Below are 25,269 nucleotides of genomic sequence, written 5' to 3'. Positions count from 1 at the left end.
TATACCTCCAGCCAGAAAAGAGGAACCGTTTTGGGTAACGCTTCCTCGTATGGACTATTGGGACATATACGAGGAGCATTTTCGGGAGGGGGCCTGACTCCCCCTGGAGGCTGTATTGGCACTGTGACAGCGTAATTATAACCAAGTAAATTTTTAACAAAATGTTCAACTTAACAGCCCAAAAGCTAGTAAAACGACTTACTCTTCAAACCTTAGGAAGCTGGAAATAGACAAACTGGGAGAGAGAATGGGTGAAGCAAGATTGAAATTAAACCACACTCATTTGACACTCTTCTTCTCCTCACCCTCTTCTAGGTACTCACTTTTAAGGTTACTTCTCACCTTCGCGGGTGTCCTTCGGGAAAAAAATTATGCGCGCGCCAGTTTCAACAAAACTCCAGCAAACTATATATCAGAAGAAACCTTAATAAATTCAGTTTATGACAAAAATACAATTTAGGCGAGTTTTTCTTTAGGAAATGTCAGGAGCCGCTAAGGGGTGAAAAGGCCAAAGGTTCTTCTATTGAATTTATCGCCTATCTGATGCCGCCACAGGAGGAAAATGACTGCACAGTCTTATTCACAAGGCATCAATCAACCAATGGTGTCGGGCTTTTTCGATATTCTGATTGGTTGTCTATGTATCCGCCTCTAAATTTGGAGTAGCTGAAAATGCAAGACGTGTTGCGCAAATGGACGCCACGGGAAAAAATATGTGACATATCCAAATTTGCCGACACACTTTCGTTTGTCATTATCCCTGGAATGTCCTGGCAAAATTTCACGAAAATCCGTCAAATCTGCATACCCTTTAAATTCGTTCAAAATCAAATGCGAGATTTTAGCTCGTAAAGGCTAGGGTACGTAAAACATCTCGGGCCACGCCAGGAGATTATCTCGCCTTATGGCAAACCAATGGAACCACAGGACCTCTTAGCGTCAGTGACAATGAATCAGGATTTCCCGGGAAAAGCATCGTATTGCGTCATGTTTTCTATCTCGCTATCGCATTGAAGAGAAAGACACTAAAACGGAGAAGGTAGCCAAAGGCAAAAGAACAAATGCGCGATATAAACAATACCAAATGACATTAAATAAAAATGTCGACCGCTTTTTGAGAAAAGAAAAAGACAAATCTGTCTACGATCCATTTATCGTCTCAATGACGAAATTTACTGGGAAAAAGTCATTTGTGAAAGGTTTTGGAATTATAGGGGAGGAGCATTCAGTGACACGGAAAGTATCAACTAAAGGGCGCGCCACGCAACGCAAATTTTGTGACGGACAACATGACTCGCCAGTTACGGGGAAGACGCAGACCACATGGCTACTTGCTCTCCGCCTGATGTGGTGAAAAAAATGGGCGTGTATTTTGTTAGTTATGATTAATTATGATCTCACACATTTAATTTCGTCCGTGACTGTGTCGTAACCGCTGTTGTGGGTTCAAAGAGTAGAATTTTGATTTTTTTCTGAAGATCTCGTGGTCAAGGTAACAGTTCATTCAGTTGATTGTCACGAGTTTATAAACGCTAAAGATCCTTCAAACAATTACACGTCTCGCAAAGTTAAAGTTACATCTGTGTCACCATCACGAGTTGTTTTTGCAACGTCGTCTCGGAGTCTCGACTGCTTTTGAAAGGTTCAGAACTGAATTCTCGGGCTCGGAGAGAAAAACTATTCCGAACTTCCGGAAGTCTCCGGAAGTGCTTGTGAACCTCACCATAGTAAATGTTCGTGGGCTCACAATCAGCCTTCGAACTCTGACAGTCGACAGACAGTACATTCAGCTCACACTGACATCCATCTCAAAGACGAAGGAGGTGCGAAGGAATTCAGCGCGTGGACAGGCAATGTTCTCCCTTTTGTGGCTTTTCTATGTCTTCTTGATAAGTGCAGTAGTTGCATTTTTCACCTATGCGCTGTTCTTTCGAAAGGTGAGTCAATTCAAACCACATGCACTGTATTTCGAGGCAACTTTTTCGCCGATCAAAGATTACACGATCAGCTGAGTTGAGCATGCAGCCCATATTATTTCTATAGAATTTGTAGTGACCAACTTTCGCCTGCTTTGATCCTTTAATATTACTTCGCAGGGAAATCTTCAAGATTCAATATCTGCACAGGATAAAGTAAAATTCATAAAGAAGGTAGGTGCTTTGATTTAAATGGTTTGTTACCACATTGCCATCCATCCTGACTGTTTACAGGATTAAAAGCTTAATTTGTAAGCTCGGTAACCATTTGTGATCGATTGTAAGCTTAATTGATTGTACATAAATTTTCCCATTCTTTGCTTAATAATTTTGGTGACAAAGCCGTGTTATTGCTATAACGAACCATTTTAACGGGAATAGTTTATAGGGTTTTTTTCAACTAATTATTCTTAATTGGTGTTTATGTAGAAGAAGTGCTTGTGTCAAAGAAACCTTGTTATGTGGATATTTAAATATTAATTGCATTCAGTACAGCTGATGTTAACGAGAACTGAAATAAGCAAAATTTTGACCTTGAATTTCACATGTCAAGTACTCACTGAACAGTTTTATATTCTACAGAAAATGCCAGTGTCCTTTGCGTGTAATTATTAAGAACTCATCACTCCAGTTATTGTGTGTAGCATGCCATGGCTCACTCACAATGTATACTCTTATTATATTATATGCCTTAATATATGAGAATTTTACTGGAAAATACACCACCAGTAAAATTCAGAGGAAACTTCATTTGGGACCAGAGTGGGGCATTTTCCACATTCTCACTAGTGAGGATGTAGTGATTATGTCATTGTCTGCTTGATGATTCTCTCATTTTTTAGTGATTATGTCATTTTCTGCTATTTCACTGTTGTTTGTGCAACAGTTCGTGAAAGTGGCAAAGGATAGATTCTTCTGTATAAGGAAAGGAAAATTACATCATCATTGTCATCATCATCATCATCATCATCATCGTCATCATCACTGCTCTTTGTACCAGTAGGCGCATAAGGCCGTAACTTTCTGATTCCACTGTGCCCTATCCCTGGCTACCACTCTCACTGTGTTCCTGTCATTCTATCCTTCCTGCCATCTCTCTTCCTCTACTGTCCTCCTCCAGGTCTTTTTAGGTCTTCGTACTGCACTTCTATCTTCTGGTCTTGACCTTAACTCCACCATGCAGTCACTGGATCTTTCGCCATGCAGTTTATGTCCAATCCAAGTCCAACACCATCTTCTTATCTCATCTCCGATTCTGTTGATATGTGTCATTTTGATGATTCTCTGATTGCTCACGTATGCAGGCCATCTGATCCTTAGAATAGGTGTAAAATCGGGCTATTATTTATTGTCAGTGAGTCAGTCAGCTGGTCTATTGGCACATTTGGTAACTGGTCTGTTGGGTGGATAGAAGGTCCATTGGTCTGTCAGGTTGTCGGTTTTCAAATGCATGATCAGCCAACAAGTTAACAAATGTTTTCTGTTTCTTAGCATGTCCCACCCACTGCTTCCAAAGGCTGGCATCTCAACAGAGTTGACAGTGGCTTACGAGTATGGCAAAAGAACTTGGGAAGCACTGCACCCCCCTGGGTACCAGCAATAATTTATGGATGTTCTGGAATCATTCCAGCGTCCCAGCAGGTTAGATTCAACTGTATGATAATCAGTATAATCATGATAATGCAGTTCTTGTGTTAAAAATATTAAATATGCTATATTCTATGGCTGTCAACTGATGAGGTCTATTGATTAAACAGGTAATCAAGTATAACTGTAGTTGTATAATGATGTAAATGAGTGTTGAAATTAATGCAAATGAGGTTATACTTATCAATATGATGTTGAGTAGTACTTTCTTGGCTCTTGCAAACCGAATTTCGTGAAGAGATTGGCTACTTTTGTAGTGACATTTCTTCAGGTTTGCCATAGACTACTCACTCTTGTTTTCTATGAAATATAGTCAACTTAGCTACAACTCATTGACTATTCCCTCATTGAAGACAAGGTTGAGTAATCCTATTGATAATATTTATTATTTACTTTGCACAGGAAGTTATAAATATCCTAAAAGAGCCTGGTCTGTTGTTGGAGTGGGATCCACTAGTAAAGGATGTGTCAAAAGTTACAATGGCAACTACTCAAGATGTTATCTCAATCTCATTTAACTACACAAGTATCATAGCAAGGACTGTCTGCTACTTACGTGAGTGTTTTGGTGGAGAGATAAATGCAGTTTATTCAAGGCAAGTGCTTAAATAAGTTACTGTTCGATAGTTTTGTGGGAGTTGATGACAGGCATCTCTCAAGTGGAAGAAGGATTACTAAGATTGATCAAATGGAGTAGAAGTCCTTACTGCAAAGTCTCAATATTGTTAATTATGCTCTACAAGTGATGACTGGTATTCCAGGCAGGAGTGGGCCTAAATTGTCTAGAGATTTGACATGAGTTAAGAGGGCATGTGACAAAATGTATGCCAGGGGGCAACCCTTACCCCCTGGCATCCATTCTTTGCAAAAACTGGCAACTTTGGAGTCCCTTATTTTCATGAGTTTTCCTTGCATTCAATTTATGAAACTTAGCATATTTTCTAAACTGGGCATGATAAATCATCAGATGTGAAAAAACATGACATCAGTAAAAGGGTCCATATTAACTGGATCAGGTATTAATTAGTTAATACTTCTTGTTACAGTTTCAAATGGTAATAAAACAGAATAATTGCTTTGCATTCTTGAGTTGCTCTTGATTTTATCTCCAGAGGGAACATTAGTGGTCACCAGATCATCTACCCAACTTTATAATGTACCGCTTTTTAAAACCAAGTCGGGACAGAGATCTTTTTATTACAGAACTGTAACTTTGTGGAATGCCTTAAAACCCCATTTTAAATTAAGTGAATCTCTTATCATTTTTAAATCTAAAATGAAAGGCTTCCTCTTAAATCAATTTTTAATGTCATAAATTTTATATGTAAATAGTTTTTTGATAATTGTTTATCGATAATCTTTGAGTATTTTTTAATTATCTTTATCTTCATCTCTGAAAAGCCCCCATGGGGAGTTGACGATAAAATTTGTATTGTATTGTATTGTATTGTATTGTATTGAGTAATAACTGATCGTTTGCTTGAAATTTGAAAACACAGACACTGGGATATAGATACAAAGTCAGGATCCCAAGCCTGGTTTATGAGTTCATTCATTGAGCAAGTTATTCCAGCAGAAGGAGCTTTATGGTCCTGCTTTTTAGTGTCATCAATAGACAATGGTAGGAGATTTATTTCATTGTTTTTAATTAATCATTAGCTTTGGCAGATAACACAAACTTGGGCAATGATAATTCTCACTATCATTATTATAACAGAACATAGTAAATGGTTTAAACCCAGGAGTACCTGGTCCAGTAGTTTGTATAGTGTGATCATCCGGGTGAGGATAGTTCTGAAAAGAACTGTTGTTGGTGACTGAAGTTTCGACAACCAGGGGCGGATCTAGGGGGAGGATGCAGGGGGAGTGCACCCCCTCTCTGAGATGATTACCTCACCATTCAGTTGCGCCATTCCTTAGTGGTGCACCCCCTTAGTCTGACTGTTCATTATGTAAAAAATATCTTTTGACAATTTGAATTTGAATCTTATTTGTTTGAAATGACTTGTAAATTTTCATAATATAATTTTAGTTGTTAGCCCTGACATAGAAGTAATAAGAATATAATGAACAAAATATTTGTAATGTTTTTCTTTTTTATTACCAGTCATCTGATGATAAATAATTGAAACTATGTGTTTGCAGGTGATGATGAACAAACTGAAAGTTTAGTAACTTTGGTTGTAGCCCCTGTATCAGAATGTTTTGCATCAATACCACAGTTAACGACATCTAGAGTAGCAGGTCTTCAAGATTTCTTCACACACTACAAACCTGACCAATCACCTACCAAGTCTATTGGCTCAGAAGCCAGCTCCACAACTCTTTCATCATCTGTAAGTGATGATCTTGTTAAGGATTTAAGAGTTCACTCTGCAATACCGTCAGGTGAGTGTTTTTTTTTTCCAAACATCATAATTTAAATTCTGTGTCTAGATGTCCATTAGATGGAAAGCCTTTTTAGAATACTCCTTTTGTAACAGTCAGAAACTCTTCCACTTGTGACGATGCATTTATTGTGTTACCAATATAACTATTGAGAACTAACCATAAACAGGCCAACTAGTGTGCCATTCAGGCTTAACCATAGCACTTTTCAGCCTAACCGTGGAGTGCTGTTCATGCTTCACAGGACACCAAGTGTTGTGCTTCATTTAAAATACCCCATGTCTGGTTAGCATTATACTCCAGTTAAAATTTGAAGGGTGATTATTCACTATTATGGATGACTATTTATTTATTACATTGCTGTTGCCCCTGAAAAATGAACAACTGCTGTATTTTCTTCTGTTGTTGCAAAAGTCTTGTCTATACTGTACATATGTTGCTCATGACATACCTCATAGCTGTCTGTAATATCACAGGAAAATTAATTCTATCAGGTAACATTGACCAAGTGGATTTACCAGGAAAAATGACGGAGCATAAAGAAATGGCCAGGAAAAAAGACAAGGTATTAATTAAAATTAGTACATGAACTTATACAACAACAGCAACAACAACAATCTTTATTTCGTGCCCAGAAAAATTTTACAATAAAAATAAATACATGTAATGTGAAAAAATAACAATGAAAAACAGAGCACAGCCACTTAGAAATAGCTAAGGCTAATCAAGCTAAGAGCGGAAAAAAAAAAAAGAAAAAAAAACACTTTCAAGAAATTAAATGGACTAGCTACAGGAAGCTTCACTGCATGTAAATATTTACAAGTTAATTCTGAGAGTATATTTATATGAGAACTGGTATTTAATATTTAGTAATAGTAGTAATATTATCATGAGAACTGGTATTTAATATTTTCTCTTTCAAACATCTTATCAGGGAGAAGTTTAACCTTTCAAAAGTTGCTTTTAGTTTAAATGCCTGATAATTTCCACTTTGCCATATCCGACGGTACCATTGAGGTTTTGCCTGCCTGATTTTACATCTTGTAGAATGTAGAAATTCAGCTCAAAAAAAAAAAAAAATGCCTGCCTGTGAAAATCAGTTGCCTTCCTCTTGAAAATGTTAAGAAAACCCTTGCAGATTGTTTTTTCATCTATGTACATGACTGTACTCACCTGACAAGTCCATTAATTTTATGAAGTGGTTAATTGAGAAATGATGAAACCCACATTTTAGCCCAAAAACATCTTGGGGTTGACCATGGACTTCACCAGTATACTGTTAATAATACATTTTCTACTGTTATTTGTCCTTGTGAAAAAAGGATCATCAATAGACATAATTGTTTTTGAAAATTTTCAGTCCAGAACCTAGCTGAAACAGGTTTGTTTAGCATTTTAAAAACTGTAGAATTTTGCCATAAGAATTTTACACATTTATTGGTGTAGTTGTCAGTTATCTCACGTGTTTTCTGTTATCTGAAGTTAAAAATCACAATTACGATATACAGTGTTTAATCCTTTAATTATTTTCTATTGCATTTGAATCAGTTTTAACATATTGATTAATTTATTGTCATTGTCACTCAATAAAATACAGAGAAACCAATGGACTACCAGTGACTCTTGCATTCCTGACTTCTTAAGCAGGTACTTAGGCGGCATGTAGTAAACATAACTCGTATAATTGAAAATGACATTTAAATGTGAATGAAGTAGCCTAAGCACCTGAGTTGCCAGCTGTTATAAAGGAAATGCTATGTGACACCAAGTCTACGTATACCAACATCATAACTTTAATTTCAATAATAAAATATGAATTTAATATTTAAGCTCCCTTCCTTGAAGTGCCAAAATTTAACAATATATATATTATGTTGGTGGTAAATGAACTTGCGTGTGTAATTACAGCCAAAGTACAGAGAATTTGCTTCAAAAACTTAATGAGGTATATGAGGCTACAGAAGGGACAGATAACTGGATTACTGTTGGAAATATCAAGTAAGTCACTGTTATTGATGATAGTGTTGTGAAACGTAAGTCCTTTTGAAAAGGTCCAGACAGTAGTAGTCAAATTATAAGTGTAAGAAAAACATCAACAGTTTTGATTTTGAAAGACAGAAGATCTGTCAAAACATGCCTTTCAAAATCAAAACTGTTTTTGTTTTTTTTAATATTAGTCTTTTTCACTACCTGAGGGTGAGTAACACAGTTGTCAAATGTTTACAAGTAAAAATGTAAATTTTAAGCAAACTAATGCACTTGAAGAGGAGCCTCAATGTCACCTGTTAATTGCCTGTCTAATTGAGCCATTAATGTTGATTTTTGTGGCTGCAGAAGACGCAAAAAGAGAAACTAACAAATTAACTGATGACCAATGCTTTGATAAGTCAAAAAGGTCACCACATTATGCACACTTGCTTTTGAGAAATCTTTCTTGACTGGTAAATTGGACTGCATGGAGAAGCTGTCATGTTCTAAATGTGTGCATCATAATTTTTTGTTTGTAGTTAAGATGCAATGTGCATTTATTTTATTTAATCAATATTATTTATCATATTATTTATCATTGATGCTTCATCAGGGGTGTTGATATTCTAAAGCGACCAGCAAGAGCAGGAGAGAGGCCGTGGGATTGCTATAAAGGCACATCAGTAGTGTGTGTACCAGTTCACTATGTTTTGGCGTACATTAACTCGCTGGAATGCAGAGGAGAATGGGATGATCTTTTTCTAAAAGGTATTTTTACAAAGGAATAATTAACAATTATTCACGGAAGTGGAGGTAAATATCCTCCACTTTCACTGACACTTTATTGTTTTAGTATATACCACACAAGCTGAATAACTAGCAGACCAAAGAGTAACTTTATTTGTGACAATATACCGACAAATGGTCAGACAAAAAAATTCGCGCACCGTGCGATGCTTGGAGGTGAATAGTACTTGGCTAATCACCTCCGAGCTAGCCAATCAGCCTGTGCAAAAAGTACTATTCCCTTGTAGGGTATATACTAATTTTGGAGAGTGTGAAGGAACTAATATATTTTATATGTCAAACAAACCAGTCATCCTGATCTTACTGAAATTATTAAAGTCAAAGTTGTAAGGGCTCTTCATATGAGCTCAGTAACCACATTGGCTGAGTCGGTGACCAGGATGAATTTTGTTGTCTGTTCATGTGGGAGATTTTACGTAGTCGACAAGGATGGAATTCAAGAAACAAAACCAATAGGTGCCACATAAACTTATATCATCTGTTACTATTGTAGCTTTATTAATGAAGCTAATTTACATACTTTCAAAGTGGAAATACATACAATGCAAAAAATATGCCATTTTGACTGCTGCAGCTATGCTGCAAAAGCAAAGCTATTTTGTCAAAAAGTGTCTTCCCAGGTTGGAGGTTTCATAAAGGTAACTTTTCATCCCAGTTGCCAAGATCTTGGTTACTGAGCTGGCCCACCTCATATAAACACATTGAAAATAGGAGAGAGGTGAGATCTCAGTAACAAGGCAAGCCCAGTCAACTGGGCTCATACGAAGATGCCCATACTCTATCAAGTGGCCCTCTCTGAAATAAGCCCCTCCTGTCTGTTTGAAGCAAGAAATTACCCCCCTTCTTGTTCTCTTCCCCAACCTAAGCAACATATGCCAGACTTTCCAGGCAATGCATAATTTATACTGTACTAATCCATGCACAAATTTTAGGGAGGCAGTGTGGCCGAGTGGTTAGGGCGCTGGGCTTGAAATCCGGTGGTTGCGGGTTCAAGTCCCGCTCTGACCACTTAGCTGGAGTTGTTTCTCGGTAGACCCTAGTTCAGCTCCTGCTTGTATATAGCCAACTGGTCTGCCCCCTGCCGGTTGGGATTTTTAAGCCTATTACATTTAGTTGATATATTTGTTTCCTTCATTTAAAGTGGCCTGCCTGTGAACTAGCTAGGTGTAGCTAAGCGCATTGACCACTATAAACAACAACATTTGACATTTTGACATTTTTTCAACATACAGTATTTGCAAGCTATGGGGAAAAAACATTGTCGGTACTTGTACTCAAAAAGAATATAAAACACTTTGTTGATCAAAGAGACTCACAAAATAAGAATGTTACACTGATGAACTACTTGAATCCGGCTTTAAATCAACCAAGCGCCTTGTCTATTAAGCCAACACCCCCTCAAACTGAAACAAGTTTCAAATAAATAAGCGCTTACCCCCTTCCCCCTCCGCCAGGGCATATAGAGGATTTATGGTAAACAAGTTGATTTGTTGGCTTTTTTTTAACCTGTTTCGGACTTGGCAAAATAAACAAGTAATAATTATAGTAGTGGGTGGAATAGCTTTAGAATTAAGTTGCAGGAAATAAAAAAAAAATAGAGACTACAAGTAGGAATTGGCCCACCTGTCTGAGCAAAACAAACCACATTTCTCAAATAGTAATCTAAAATTTATTTGAATTCTGCTACAATCTTTCTTGTATATCATCTACTTATGTCTTTTTGTAATATGTCATACTAGTTAATCAAACTTGTGATAACATTTACTTTCTGCCATTCCAGTGCTATGCCATAATATGGTTACTGATTAATAATATATTTTGATTTTTACCTGTGTAAAAACTACACGTATAAAAATTAAAATATGTGATTTCAAATTCAGAGTAATGCACAAGAATATGATGAATAAATTGAAGAAACTCATCATACAAAAAAAAAATGCGATTAACAGAATCAATAATGCACATATCATAGTTAAACCTCAGGAGGGAGCTGGAAACTGCACGGCAAACTTGGCAGTAAGTCTCTTCATAAAATAAATAAACTGCAGCATGGCACTGCACTATGGCATTGTTGATGAGTCTATAGGTGTGACAATGTAGTTTGATGTGACCGATTTCTCGGGCCCCAGGCCCTTGGGTAGGGATTTGACCAAGAATCCTTCGGGAAAGTCAAATGCCCCATAAATGAGCGGTATTCCTCCCCCTCCCCCGACCCCACGCCATCAATTTGACTTTGGTTTGACCAAATAGTAGCGCAAGGAAAATTCTCTATCAGGGACATTCTCAATTCTGTTAACCTCCAGTTCCTTGATGTCAAAATTCTCCCCATAAAGTTCATTCCTAAGCTCATCAGAAATGCTAGCCGGTGGCTCACCACGGTCAAATTCAAAGTAATGGGTTTCCAGTATACAGTTTCCATCGTTAGCGAGAAGCGAATGCATTTTCTTCGTGTATCGTTTGCCGTTTACTGAAGGTACGATCGCAGACAAGGAACCACGATCCCAGATGGCGTCAAACTTCCCACCGACATCTTCTTCCTCGAAGGTGAACAAATCACAGCAAAAGATTGTGATCTTCTTCTCTTTGCACTTGTAGACTTCGGCTGGCTCGCCGCTTGCGGCCATTTTCGCTGACTCCACCGTGAAGGTCAGGTTATTTTCTGTAAAGAAACGCTCGATTGCTTGCTTAGCTAGCTCCACTCCCACAACAGTGTGCCCTTGATCAGCTAACCACAGCATATCGACGGACTTCCCGCACAGGGGAAGGAACACTCGTAGGTTCGACCTTTCACCAGTGAGCTCGTCTACGTACTTGATGAGGATTTTATGTACTTCGTCCCGATGCCAGCCAGTTTTACCTTCCTTCCAACGATCTGTCCAATATTCTGCTGTCGCTGTTTCAGGTTTTCCAGCCATTTTCGCAGGGTGCTAGCGAGTTCTCAATTACGCAACGAGAGATTTGACAGCATTACCTGCGTAGCGAATGATGTGGTTGCGCTTTGAAACGGCCTCCTTGGGCTCGTCACGCAATCTTCCTCCCCCACTTGACATCAGACCAGCAAAAATCACCACCAAACCTCGGTTTAATAATGGAGAATGTAAATGTTATCCTGAACCAATTCCCAAAGCAATAAAGGTGGAAAGAATACCCACGTGAAAACAACGTTAAGACAACGCAAGTTTGAGAAAATGTCATGTGAATAGCATGCGACGTAATCTGTTTTACGCACCGATCACGTGACATTAATAAAGCACTTTGGGTTCGTTACGCAATTTTTCCCCCCGTTTGTGATCACGCTATCATGTCACGCTATCACGCTAAAAGATTGCGTTACGATGGTGAGTAGTCATAGCTTCAAGGAATTGGTTTTGTGTACGAAAAAAAGCTTTCCCAGGTTTTAAAATGTTCAGAAGAGAGCATTTTTGTATAGTCGGCCATATTCAGGCTAGTTTTATAGCACATTGTTAGTGAAAAGTCAAATTTTGCTTACGTGTGTTTCAAAAATTTTGATTAAGACCTACCAAAACTCAGTCCACTCTCCCAATGTCAGAACAACGTTAGCAAATGGTAACTTCAACAATACTGTACGAATTTTTTAAACAAAAACAACAATGACAATAACAAACGAGTGCTAAAAGGTGCATAAAATGTCACTTTTAAGTTTAACAACCTGGATCGTTAATGGCAACGAGCCTGGAGAAACACATACTATAGCCTTATTTAGTGTCTATTTACGATCTTGCTCGTACTTTTGAAGAAAAAAGTGGTTATTTATTTCATTTCAGTATCGTTTAGTTTTGGTTCACAGGAAAAATTACAAAAATTATGTAGAGTTGTTGCAAACAAGTTAGTTTTAACAACGTTCTTCCGATCCTAGTCCAACTGAAAACAAAACAAATCGTCCGGCATCCTACCCTTGCCTACAAGTAGACTAAAGGTAGTGGTTCGTTAGTTTTCCTTCCGTTTAAACAAATGGTAGTGGAGGTCATGAGCAAAGGATAAAGATCTATTAGGATCTTCCCCTTGTCTGTCAACATCCAGTTCCTTAATGGTAAAATCCTCCCCGTAAATTTCATTCCTCAGTTCATTGGAAATGCTAGCCGGCGGCCTAATTCCACGGTCAATCTCATAGTAATGGCTTTCCAGCATATAGTTTCCATCGTAAGCGAGAAGCGAATGCATTTTCTTCGTGTATCGTTTGCCTCGGTCTCCAGCTGAAGGTACGATCGCAGACAAGGAACCACGATCCCAGATGGCGTCAAACTTTCCACCGACATCTTCTTCCTTGAAGGTGAACAAATCACAGCAAAAGATTGTGATCATCTTTTCTTTGCACTTGTAGACTTCGGCTGGCTCACCGCTTGCGGCCATTTTCACTGACTCCACCGTAAAAGTCAGGTTATTTTCAGTAAAGAAACTCTCAATTGCTTGCTTAGCTACCTCCACTCCCACAATAGTGTGCCCTTGATCAGCTAACCACAGCATATCGACGGACTTCCCGCACAGGGGAAGGAACACTCGTAGCTTTGACCTTCCACCAGTGAGTTCATCCACGTACTTGATGAGGTATTTATTTACTTTTTCTCTATGCCAGCCAATTTTACCTTCCTTCCATCGATCTGTCCAATACTCCGCTTTCGCTGGTTCAGGTTCTTCTTCGGCCATATTTTACCTTCGAAGAGTGCTTGGTAGCCGCGCATAAAGAAGTGCGTCAAGTAATTAGTATCGAACTGTCTATTTACAAGTTTGAATTTCAGTTCGTGTTTCGGAAATTCAATTACATGAAATTCAATTTCAATTTAGGAAATTTTGGGTTGAATGGAAGGGTCATTGCTTTTATTTTTGATCTGCGTTTTCTTCTAATAAATTGGGAATTTATTTCACAGGTGAAGTTGTGGAGCAGTATGACCCTATTACAAAGGTAATCTTATTCAGTGCAGTGTTGCGCAGTAATCGTTCCCTAGGAATAAGCGAACGAGCAAAGTCTAGACGCGCGAAAATAGGGGCGAGGCTGAGGAAAAAATTGACGGAGTCGGGAGTGGTGGGGTCACCCCTCTCTCCATCAGTTTTTGCTCTTGTGCCAATTTTCGCGCGGCTAGACTTTGCTCGTTCGCTCCAAAGGAACACTTGCTACCCAGGATAGTCTAATTTTTTTACTAATTAAAAAACCCGTATATACCTCTTACTAACCGAGTTTGAGGGTCCTACTGTAAGTTACAGACCGAGTTTTTTTCCCATTTCGCGCACAGGCCATAAACGAGGATCCGTAACTTACAGTACGGACCGAGAAATTAGGTTAGGAAGATATTTACGGTATTATATCTGTACTGTGTTTCTGACGGGTTCGGAAACGATTTCTATTCACGCAGAACGGTTTCAAATTTCTGACGCACCTCGAAAGTAAAACGAGTCAATTTGAAATCGTTTTTCAGTGATTCTGAAGTCGTTAGCAGGTTTTAATACACAATTCCAGAAGTAAAAGAAAGTGTTAAACTTTTATTTTTACAAAAGTCAAGAACACTTGGCGATAAATCACGAAACATTTTGGCAACAAAAACAGCTTTAAATTTTAGCGGGCCGTACAGAAGAATACGGCTTGCTAAATTGATCAGTCACAACGCGCTTACTAACTCAGAGATAAAATAGGTTTTGTTATTTACGACGTTTTGTTTGTATAATGTTTATTTGAGCTCCTTTGAAGAGCGAAGTCCTTTGGATGACTTAAGCTATAAAAGTCAATCGTTTAGGATCCTGACAGGTTAACATCATGTGGTTACATTCGCGTGGGAATATGCAGTCGCTCTCATTTGGCTCGTCACACAACGCTCCTCCATTGCGTGAGAGCGGATACAAGAAAAACCACAGCCAGTTTAAACTAATTGTTTAGTGTTTTTATGCATCGTATGGAATTATTTGTGCCTAATATAACATGCTGACACGAATGTTTTAGCATCATGACAAGATTTTTTCTTCGTTTATATTAGGTGAACCGAATGGAATATAAGCCAGTATGGCCAGCAAGCGGTCGTGACTTCTGCTCGACAATTCTTATCAGAGAGCTCGCTGAAGGTGTTTTCGGCTTGGCTTCTGAGGCGGTAGGAAATACGTTTGGAAATCTTTATTGTGTCTGAAGTCCTTTACTACTCCTTCTCTGCGAATTTTACTCAGTTTGCGAAAGGTCGCAATATTTTTAAACCGGCTAACTACTAGCTCAGATGTAATACCGTAAACTTTCGACAGTAACGACTCCCCGAATGTAGCGACCTCCTGAAAGTAACGTCAAACAATTGTGGCCGCTGGTAAATCCCGAAAGTAGCGACCCCCTGAAATTAACGAGTCCACCTCCACCCCCACCCCCTAAAAATAGTGAGACCAAGGCTCAAAGGATGTTTATTTGTCCAATCAATAGTCAAGTGAAAGTTAGGCACGGTACTAGTTGATAATTAAACAAGGGAAGGTATCGCTTATGCCACGAAAGTGGAAAGTCATTTCGTCCTTCATCCGTTCATGCTGCGCCGTTTTGGAACAAAACCAGGAGAATTTTATCAAGTGACAGGAACGTACTAACAGGAAATTGAAAAGTCTATGTCATTTTTAACAGGGGGGTATTCAAAGGCGAACGTTTCTTAAAATTACCATTGAAAACTCGACCAGCGCACTGAGACATGGATACAGCAGACTAACATAGCAGTGCGTCATGAAGTGGGAACCTACTAGCTTTCCTGTCGACAACATGAAGACGAAGAGCCCCCCCCCCCCCCTCCCCCTCGCATCTGGCAGCAGCATAAGTTTAAACTGGAACGAAGAATTTCACGTCAAGTTTTAAGAACATTTTTTTTACGAATTTCCGTATTTTGTGTCGTAAAAAGAGCACAGTCGCAGCAACTTTATACGACGTTTTTTGCTCCCCGAAAGTAACGACCCACCGAAGGTAATGACCCCCCAAAGTAGCGAGCCCCAAAGGCTGCCAATTCGAAAAGTAACGAGTTCGTTACTTTCGGAAGTTTACGGCAAGGCTCAGATCATGATCACATACCTTGGAAATGGTGAAGGCGCCGAAAGTTTCAAATAGATTCGTATCATCTCAACAGTCAAGGGAGTCGGACAGCGGCGAAACGAAACGACTGCTGCAAATAAATCGTTTTTTGTCATGTTTTCCAGGTGGAGCACGAGAACTGTCCTGAAAAGAGAGGACTTGTGAGGTTTGTAGTAAACTTGGCTTGTTGTGTTTCAGTATTTTCAGCGTCGAGTAGGTGTTACTCGTACAGCGTGTTTGCCTCACAGCCTTCATCAGTGATATTTTTTGTTTGTTGTTTCAGGGGTGAGGTCATCATTGCAGGTTTTGTGGTAAAGGAACTGAGCTCGGACCCTCCTCGTTGTCTTGTTACGTACCTTACACGCGTTGATTTGAAAGGTAGGTTGATTTTAGTCCTTCGTGTTGTATTTAAGCGTTTTGCACGTTAAGCGGTTACTATAGGTGTGTAATCAAGGGCTTAACCCGACCTGAAAAGGAGGACAAGTAAGGGTAGAGGGGATCTTAGCAAAAACGTACACAGCATTTTTTCTGCGCAAATATCATGTCAGTTATCACTTGTAGGTAATAACAGTTTTTTGTCAAAGCCTTTTTTCAAAAGTGCAAGACAGACGAGGTTTTACTTGTTAAGGGTGAGAACCATGGGGGTGAGGGGTTGGATGAATGAATTATTATTATTATTGTTATTATAATTATATTATTAGTAGTATTATTGTTGTTGTTGTTGTTAAGAGGTGTGTGTTGTTTGCGATTAGGAAATCTCCCAGCTCGACTTGTGAATAGAGTGACGGCATCTCAGCCCCAGGCTGTCGCGGTCCTACGCGACAAGTTAGAAGCGCTTTACCAGGCAGATGTGAAATCTGACAGTGTGGACGGGATGTCACAACTCCAAAAACATGGCGCTGATTTATGGGTGGAGCTTATGAAAGTCAAGGAAACTCGAAACCCGCAGCGGGAGGGGGCCGCCGCTGAATGCGAGGAAAAGGGATCTCTACACGGCTGGAGTTTAGTGGAAAAACAAAACGGTGAAAGTTTACAGTCATGTATTGACATGGAGGAAAGGAGTGTCATTTCGGTAAGAGACGTGCTAGTGTGATCCCGCTACCATGTCTGTTTTGATGCGAGATATGTTTTTGACTCATAACACAAATGCAGTCTTTCCTTTTGTCACGTTTCTTTTCACTCGTGAATACACTGTTGTCGTTCTGTGTTCTCATACTATGTAGAAATTTTGTCATGATTGATAAGATCACGTACTAGAGTTCTGTGTAGGGTCTTTTTAAGAGTTCCATGTTCAACTCTTGTATTTTTCCAACTTGCCGCAGGACTCAGGGGAAATGTTTCCGATCACAGAACAAAACATGCAGCTTCCTCTTGGTAAGAATTTGGCAGAAAGATTGAAATGTTTTTGTTTCTCTATAACGGTTGTCAAACGAGGTAATAGATTACGAGCAGTGACTCCTTTTTCATTTGTTTTCCGGCGTGACGTGAACGAAACCCCGGGGGGACGCCCATATAAAGAGGACAGGGGTGCTCGTCGGAAATTTGGAAAAGAACCCTCAAGAGGTACTACTCGCGATCATATCATTCAAATCGACGGTAAGACCGAGATGGAGTGGGGCCAAGATTGTCGTGGCTCATTCTGTTTACTGCTTGAAACTTTCATCACTTCGCCTTACTCACACGCTACGGGAAATTTTTGAGAAAGAAAGAATCTGTTCATAGCGTGAGTGTATAAACAATCACTCCGATAAATCATTTTACTGCCAAATTACTGAGCTCTGAAAGCAAAAATGTTATTGATGTCACAGGCGGTTGTGGTGTCTATTGTCTGTTATCTACGAGAGGATCCAACAATTGCCCACGAAGATGTTCGGGATTTTCCGAAAACGACCCGAATGTTTCCGATTTCGAGAAGTAGCACATGAATATTTTTGTTTACTCTGGTTTGTTTGTTTTGTTTTGATAGTGGACAGACATCACATTGATTATCGAACTCTCGGCAGTCAAGCAGCCGCTAATCTGTTAGGAGAGGTAAATAATAAGAGTATATGTTATAGCGAGGAGTTGTACGATTATGCTTTTATTTTAATGAATAAAAAAGCAGAAGTAAATAAATCTGTTTAACGCTACCACTGAACTCTCAGGCCCTGTCCACACTACGCCGGAGGAGTTTGAAAACGGAGCTTTATTTCTACGGTTAGGCCTACCGTCCACACTTAATCCGTCACGAAAATGGAGCATTTCGAAAACGCTCTTCAAACCGGAGGAATTTGAACACGCCGGCTTTGCGTTTTAGTGTGGACGGAAAACATTTTAAAAACCAAGCTTTGCGAAAAAGATAACGTTGCAATAACCTTGATATTCCCGTGCCCGAGTTTTCCTCAAACACGAATCCATTTTGACCGGTTATTTTAGCGTTTTCAGATTCCTCCAGCGTAGTGTGGACGAAAAACATTTGATGCTTTTTCAGAGTGAAAACTCCGTTTTCAAATTCCTCCGGCGTCTGTCTCTTCTTGAGTCGGTCTCAGACGTCTGTCTCCTCTTATGCCTTCCTTGTTTTGTGTGTCTTGCGGGGACGAATGAGGGAGAAATGGTGTTGGTAGCTGAGTACCGAAGGTACACATTCTCTCGGCGGTCAAATTTTCATCTTCCGGAAGTATGATCTGTAGACAGCAGCTCTCGTCAAAAAGATTGCTGGGTAACATGCCATGGTTTAATATTAGGTTTAAGAATTTCTTCTTCTCCCAGGTAATGGTTTTCCATACTCTCACCACTGATATGTTTGTTTGATTACGTGTTGGCGTTGTTGTGAGAAACAAAGAGTTGGTCATGACATTTTTTCAGGTGTTATTGGCTTCTAAAGTGGAGATATCCATGTCCGAGGAATTGAGTGAAATGGTTTCTAGAGAGCGAGAGTGGAGGTAAATTGTTTACACTGTTACCAAAATGATGCAGTTTACTGACAGACATGGAAAAAGGTGCTTAGTATTGTTGTGTTTTGTTTTTTTTCTTCAAGAGTCCCAGATCCTGACTTTGAATCAAGTTTGACGCTTTCGCGCGGTCAGCCCGGAAAGAATAAGAGGACTATAGATATCCTGTTAAACCGATCTTCTACATACAAATATCGGGAAAGTTGGACAATAAGGGTGTTTGGTTACCCGTGGGGTTACAAAATCGTAGGAAAAAAATTGATGACGTGGCGAAAGATGCTGCGAAAACTATCTAGCTTCAACATTTCATGTCCATAAATGTCTGAAAAACTGATGAAAACGTACATTTATAACGTTTCAATCGATTACAGTTAATGTAGCTTGGAGCATATCTGTGCTGAATTTATTTTTTTGAGGTGCATATTTTTTTTACCATGACTCTTTAGTTGAGGTTTTATTTATTTATTTATTTGTGTGTGTTTGTTTATTTATTATGTATTTATGTATCTTTGTAGTTATCTGTTTTATTTCATCAGCCTATCTCTCTTCTTTCCCCCAAGTCAGCCGTGTCCAATACCTGTGTGTTATCCTGACTCTCCTGTTTTCCTTTCCTTTGTAGTTATCAGAGCATTGAAAAAGACGTCGTCATATTAAGGAAGATCAATCCAGGAGAGAAAATAAACAGGTTCAGTGCTTTTTTTATTCCATTTTTGACGTGACAACCTATGAATGGAGTAGTCTCTTAGTCGCTTGCCGGGAAGGAAGAGGGTTGAACCTTCTCAAGATCGTTTTTCACTTGTTTTTGCTCTTCGCGTCATCATTGTTCTAATCTCTGTTGAGCCATGTACCACAAACACAATACTCAGTTCCGTTGATCAACAACGCTCGCATGTCACGCTCGCACGCTTAAGTATTTTGGGGTTGTGAAACTGTCATGGGAGTCGTTCAGAGATGTTTATTCGCTCGTTTGACAACCAGATGATGTCAACCCTCCCATATTTTCTCAGTACGTGCGTAGTCAATGAGCACATATATTTGAAGAGTTACGTTGTACACAGATCAAAGACAATTTGTTCTCGGAGATACATGATGTAGTGGAGTCAATTTCTTCTTCCTTTCAGTTTCTTAGGTAAAGGAATGATCAAAGCAAAACCGCCAACAGTGTGGCAAGCTGTCCGAAATCACATGACCCGTCACGTGTATGACAAAATGCTAAAGGTGAATGAATGAAAACACTCTGTCCACAGAGCCTCTATATTGTCTGGGGTTGTCGACATCGCGAGCAAAAGTATAACTGCAGGCATAGTTAATAGAGGGAAATGGTTAGGAAGGCCGGTAAACATCAAAGATGCCAACAAACAGGTTAAGATTCATGTTGAAAGGTCCTTGACCCTGCACATCTTTCGTTTTGTGCTCATTGACTGTGCGTGCATTACATAATGGCAATGCTTCTATTGGCTATATGTATGAGTAAACATAACCACCTTTTGTATTTTGCCAGGTTTTGTGCAGGGTCAGCTCTAAAAATAGCCAACAAAAACTTACAACAAAGAATTTTGCCAGGTTTCATAACCATTTCCCTCCTTGAACTATGCTGCAGGGGATTTGAAACAGCCCGGACGCCAGTTGGTGGTCCTTGGGAAAGACAAAAGTAGACAAAATTTTTTTTCAGCTTTCAGCGCTCACGCCCTTGAACAAAAATAACTCATAGCAAAAAAAAAGTCTCTGGACAGACTAGAATGAACATAATTTATTCACAGCAAATTGCTTCTCTTTTGGAAGTTCCTTTTCTTTTATAAGCGAAAAACGCTAATTATAAACTTCTTTTCAAAAACTTCGGCGACGATCCGTCGTAAACGGCAGTTGTGTTCCCTACTGTTAGCCAGGATTTGCTTTTTGGTTTGCCTGTTTAAATTCTTGCTGATGCCAGTGTTTTACTTTCATGTTCAAGAAAACCAAGTTGGTGAGACAAGTCGATGATCAAACAAAAATAAGTAAGTGGGTTACGTTAGTTTATAACTTAAGTCAGGAATTAGGAAACATTCTGGGTAATAGACCTCATTCTCTTCTCTGGCTCAATTCTTGTGAGAGACTGGACCCGACAAATTCAATACTGATGACGTTGCAGATACTCATATTTCTGATTGGCTCTTACGTATTAGGACGGCGAGCACATGTACATCCGGGACGTTAATGAGTGTGTGTGCGCAGGAACAGCGAATGAACGTGTTCTTAGTGTGCGCCGTGTGCGCCGACTAAAGGTTGTGGCTTCACTCGGTTCTGAATTTCCGCGCATAAGGAGCGTTAACGTGTAAGGAGAAGTTTGATCATATTTCTGCACAAGTGATTTTGTAGCGACTTAAAACATTTCAAATTACATTGCTGAGCTGTAAGTAAATTCAAGGTGAATGAAAAGATGATCTGAATTCCTTCAAGTTTTAAATGCAATTCAGAGTTCTCGTGAGATTTGTGTGTCGGGTTTTTGTTTTCAGTCACGTATTAGATAAACGCTGGGAAAGTCGCTTTTACGCGAAAAAGCAGTATTGATTTTCACTGTTTTCTTCCAGCAGATTCAATGCCTTTTTTTGTCTTTACAGTTTATCTCCATCACGAAACAACACAGTGCTTCGTGAAGCAGTCGCGCGATTTTGTTGTGCTGGCTGCAGAGCGTGTGGAGGTGAGTTTACAGTGGTGATTAGCGTGATTTGTGTTGTTGATCCTTATCCACTGGCTAGTGATTTATCCGGTGGATAGCGTTATCCAGCCTTCGAACAACTGGGGCCTGTAGTTTTCCCCAATTAGGGAGAAGCAATGAATAATGAAAAAAAAAAATTTTAACCGAAGTTGATAATTATATTCTTTCGTAGCCTGAGAGATATGTTTTAGCTGCCACGTCAGTTGATATGCCGGAGTTACCACCTACCAAGGAAATAATCAGAGGAACGGTAAGACAATTTTTTTTAGATTGTTTTTATAGGCGAATCTTTGCTGACATCTTTGGTTACATTTTTCCTCATTAACAAACGGCTTTGCGCAGAGAAGGCATGACGCTAGACAATAATTGACTACAAACATTTAACGGGCTTGAAGAACTTAGTAATTCGTGAGAAGTTTGGCTCTTTTGGTGTAATATTCAAGGAGAAATTGGCTTTCAAAAACTGCTAAATTTCTGGGTGGCAAAAGCGCTAATGAGCTCATACTTTCTTTGTAAAATTTTGCGATTTTGAAGCCGCGTCGCACAAAATGCATTCAATACATCGGGCTCAAATTCCTTGGGACAGTTAACCGCGCTGTACCCTTTCAGTATTCAGAACTAATGTTTTTGTAGCTCCATCAGAAACGGTATCGCGTAATATGCTAATGACACAAATATTGTAAACAAAGAAACGAGGCGGGATTGATATCATTCCCGAGCCTGAGCCGATTCTTTCGTCGTGCTGCCGACTGCTCGCGAGTGTGGGCGCCATTTTTGCTCTTGAACAACAGGGATTTGTCTCGGGTTACCGTTTTTTACAGGGAACCGGAAGGCAAACGTCATAAATGTTTCGGCACTTTTGATATGTGTGGTTAACCCGTGCAATTATTAATCCGCATCCATTTCTTCCCAGATTCACTCGAGTGGCTGGATAATTGAGCCCGTGCTACAAAATGGACAGCTGTATTCTATGGTGTCGTATCTGTCACAGGTGATAAAGCGTTAAAATGTTACGGTAAAATGTTATTGGTGAGATTGTGGAAAAGTTCGATTATTTAGTTGCCGTGAAACATACGTGGGACTTAGTTTAAAAGGGTTAACCGTTTCTTTTTCAATGCATCCGAGTAGTAGAACTCGAACGTTTTTAAACATGCATTTACTGAACGAAAGTGAATTTAATCAAACCATTGATCAGATAAATTATGAAATTGCAAATTGAGACAGAAATGCGTGGAAAACTTAAGTCCTATTCTGGGCCAGAAAATCATGATAATAAGCATTTCATGTTCTCTAATCACTGAAAAATACTAACTAGGCTAATCTTTTATAGAAACTCCCGTCCTTTTAAAATGACTGTTTTTTCATGTTTCATCTGCATGCTTGTTTCTTGTGGTTGATCTTAGTTTTGTTCACGTTCCCTCTCTCGGTGGCCTCATGCTTAGTGCGTTCGACTTCGGATCGAGCGGTCCGGGTTCGAGTCCTGGCCGGGGACACTGTGTTGTGCTCTTGGGCAAGTCGCTGTACCTTCACAGTACCTCTCTCCGCCTAGGTGTTAAAATGGCTAGCGGCGAATTTAATGCTGGGAGTAACCCTGCGATGGACTAGCACCCCATCTAGGGGGGAGTAGAAATACTTCTAGACGCTTCATGCATGCTGCGGAAACTGGAGATAAGCGCTGGCCTGATGCGGGGCCACTTGGTTCGTAAGCAGACTTTACCTTTACCTATCTTTCTCTGTAGGTTGACTTTGGAGGTGCTGTTCCTGCCAGGCTTTTGAATCTGGTCGCCCGTCGCCAACCACTGTGTATTGCCTACCTCAGGGAATACTTAGAGAAAATGGAAAAATGAACCAGTTTAGACAAGAATAACTTGGGCTAAAATTCCTAAAATTTCACTTCGAGCAAAGAATGACTAATAAATTGAGGTGTTCAGTATTAAATACATTCGATATACAAGTACTGTTTCGCTAAAATTCGTGGAGATACCGGAAATGTTCCAAGTTCTTATTTTGATCAATGAAACAACGGAGGTAATTGATTTGGTCCCGAGGAGTTTCCGAGTTTAATAGCACGTGTAATCCCGACGTGACGTCACGTCGGCTCGTTATCCTCATGAGGATACCTCATATGCCATGCTACTTAGCAATCTAGCTGACCACATGGCGGGTGCAACTGATTCTCACAAGTGAGAGTTCGATCTAAAACCGTTTCTGTTTGGGCAGAGTTTCTGTTGTAGCAACATTGTTTCCGTTAAATTAGGGTTAGTCAATGTGACTAGTGTGACCACGATAAATATATAAAAAAATATATTTTTGTTTTCTCTGTTCAAAAGGGAATCACCCAGTCAACGCATTAGTTGCCAATTGAAGTAAAAAATACATTTTTTATTGGTGCAAAGCTCTCTATCCGTTACACGATGTTCTAAAAAATGCTTAAAGTAATAAGAATTTAGTTAAATAAAATCACCGGGAAATGTTAATGGCAGTTTTCACAGTCGAAAAGGATAGCCTTACTTGTCACAAACTGATGACAACACGTCAAAAAGCCACACAATTATCACAGTGTTAGACGCATAACTTGTCTGATATGAAAAAACTGATGATGTCCGTATACTTCTCCTTATCCTCGGACGGATTAGTGCGATAAATATCGTCCAAAGTTGTATTCATTCCGTTTTGATGTTAGGCGAGTCTGGCTTTTAAGATGGACAATCATATCAGGCAAGTTATGTCTCTATTGTGAAGCCCAGCCAGTGATAGCAATTTTACGTTTTATTAATTGAAAATGTTATTGTAATGGATTAACTTATTCAGCTGTAACTGTTTCAGATTTCTTTTCCAAATTAAACGAAATCTTAAAAATTGTACGCATTTATCTCTTTTTCTGAAATCTTCAGTTCTTTTATTCTAGACGAGCTACTAAAATGTTATGTTATCCCTTATTTACATTGCTTTCTACCAGCAGACAATCAGTAATTAAAATTAATGGCAAAAAATATACCAGTTAACAGAAAGTGAATAAAATACCTATGGCAATATCTGCTTGCAAGTGTCTTACTTTTAATCGAGATTTCACGAGGAAGCGTCGGCTCCAATGGTAAGCTAAACAAATTTTATAAAAGACATTCTTCCAGCCAGACATTTTCCCTCTCTTTTAACAACTTTATTTTACGTTGAACATCATTTTCGTCTAAGCGGGCAACCTCGATCCCAGACTCTCTCTTCTTTCCTCTCTCCTCATACAAGGAAGGCAAAGGAGACAGAGCCTGGGAAAGAGGTTGATTAGCGGTATAGGTTTTTCCATGGCGCGCGCAATTCTCTATTTTCTAATTGCCCATAATTCACTGTCTGCCCCCCAAATGTTACAAAAATTATTGTTGTGAAATACACTTGGGAATATGGAGAAATCCTAAGAGCATTTCACAACAATATTTTAAGCCAAACTAAGCGAATCATGGGCAATATTGGAAATAGAGAAAAGGCCATTTTACAGACGGTTGTGTGCTCAGTTACCTGGCTTGTGAATGCAAGCGAGGCTGGAGGTGACCTTGCTTTGATACAAGCCTCTGTTTTTTCTAATGTAAATGCAAACTAGTTAGCATTAAAACAACTTGATTTAAACAACAAAAGCAGTGATTGATAAGGCGTTGTAATTTTGAGTCTCCGAGTTCTTTGGAGCTAGCAACGTCTTGACGCACTTCCGAACCGCCTAGGGGTTTTTTACCTACAGGCTCTGATTGTGTAAGGCAACAGAGAGCTTTAAAAGTAATTACATGCTTGAATAATTCGAAAAGGAGATGTACAATCCAAACAATGAGTCAAATA

The 25,269-nt window shown here is 39.3% G+C and overlaps 3 protein-coding genes across 5 annotated transcripts; 1 reads left to right on the top strand and 2 right to left on the bottom strand.

Annotated features, from left to right (window-relative positions):
• Positions 1 to 1,495: 1,495 nt before the first annotated feature.
• Positions 1,496 to 25,215, top strand: LOC145485792 (uncharacterized). 3 transcript variants are annotated; one of them, XM_081464428.1, is made up of 25 exons: positions 1,496 to 1,937; positions 2,097 to 2,150; positions 3,468 to 3,617; positions 4,026 to 4,219; positions 5,123 to 5,244; positions 5,769 to 6,011; positions 6,506 to 6,576; positions 7,609 to 7,658; positions 7,920 to 8,009; positions 8,593 to 8,747; positions 13,673 to 13,707; positions 14,771 to 14,881; positions 15,948 to 15,988; positions 16,106 to 16,200; positions 16,575 to 16,894; positions 17,145 to 17,385; positions 17,789 to 17,853; positions 18,667 to 18,743; positions 19,372 to 19,437; positions 19,874 to 19,970; positions 20,704 to 20,746; positions 21,350 to 21,429; positions 21,620 to 21,697; positions 22,361 to 22,438; positions 23,187 to 25,215. In XM_081464428.1, exons 1-25 carry the CDS (start codon positions 1,854 to 1,856, stop codon positions 23,292 to 23,294), a joined length of 2,748 nt encoding a protein of 915 aa, XP_081320554.1. In that variant the 5' UTR covers positions 1,496 to 1,853; the 3' UTR covers positions 23,295 to 25,215. The 3 variants fall into 3 exon arrangements, with proteins under 3 accessions (XP_081320554.1, XP_081320555.1, XP_081320553.1); XM_081464429.1 differs by having other exon boundaries at positions 6,488 to 6,576; positions 17,145 to 17,196; XM_081464427.1 differs by having other exon boundaries at positions 6,488 to 6,576.
• Positions 10,436 to 11,923, bottom strand: LOC145485814 (thiopurine S-methyltransferase-like). Its single transcript, XM_081464453.1, has one exon. It carries the CDS (start codon positions 11,699 to 11,701, stop codon positions 11,009 to 11,011), a length of 693 nt encoding a protein of 230 aa, XP_081320579.1. The 5' UTR covers positions 11,702 to 11,923; the 3' UTR covers positions 10,436 to 11,008.
• LOC145485813 (putative thiopurine S-methyltransferase) lies at positions 12,463 to 13,471 on the bottom strand. Its single transcript, XM_081464452.1, has one exon. It carries the CDS (start codon positions 13,449 to 13,451, stop codon positions 12,735 to 12,737), a length of 717 nt encoding a protein of 238 aa, XP_081320578.1. The 5' UTR covers positions 13,452 to 13,471; the 3' UTR covers positions 12,463 to 12,734.
• Positions 25,216 to 25,269: the final 54 nt, after the last annotated feature.

This window comes from Orbicella franksi, chromosome 4 (assembly GCF_964199315.1).
Source record: "Orbicella franksi chromosome 4, jaOrbFran1.1, whole genome shotgun sequence".
NCBI classification, from domain to species: Eukaryota; Metazoa; Cnidaria; class Anthozoa; order Scleractinia; family Merulinidae; genus Orbicella; species Orbicella franksi.
The sequence above is the reverse complement of the archived record's forward strand: the minus strand, read 5'-3'. Positions and strand labels throughout refer to the sequence as shown.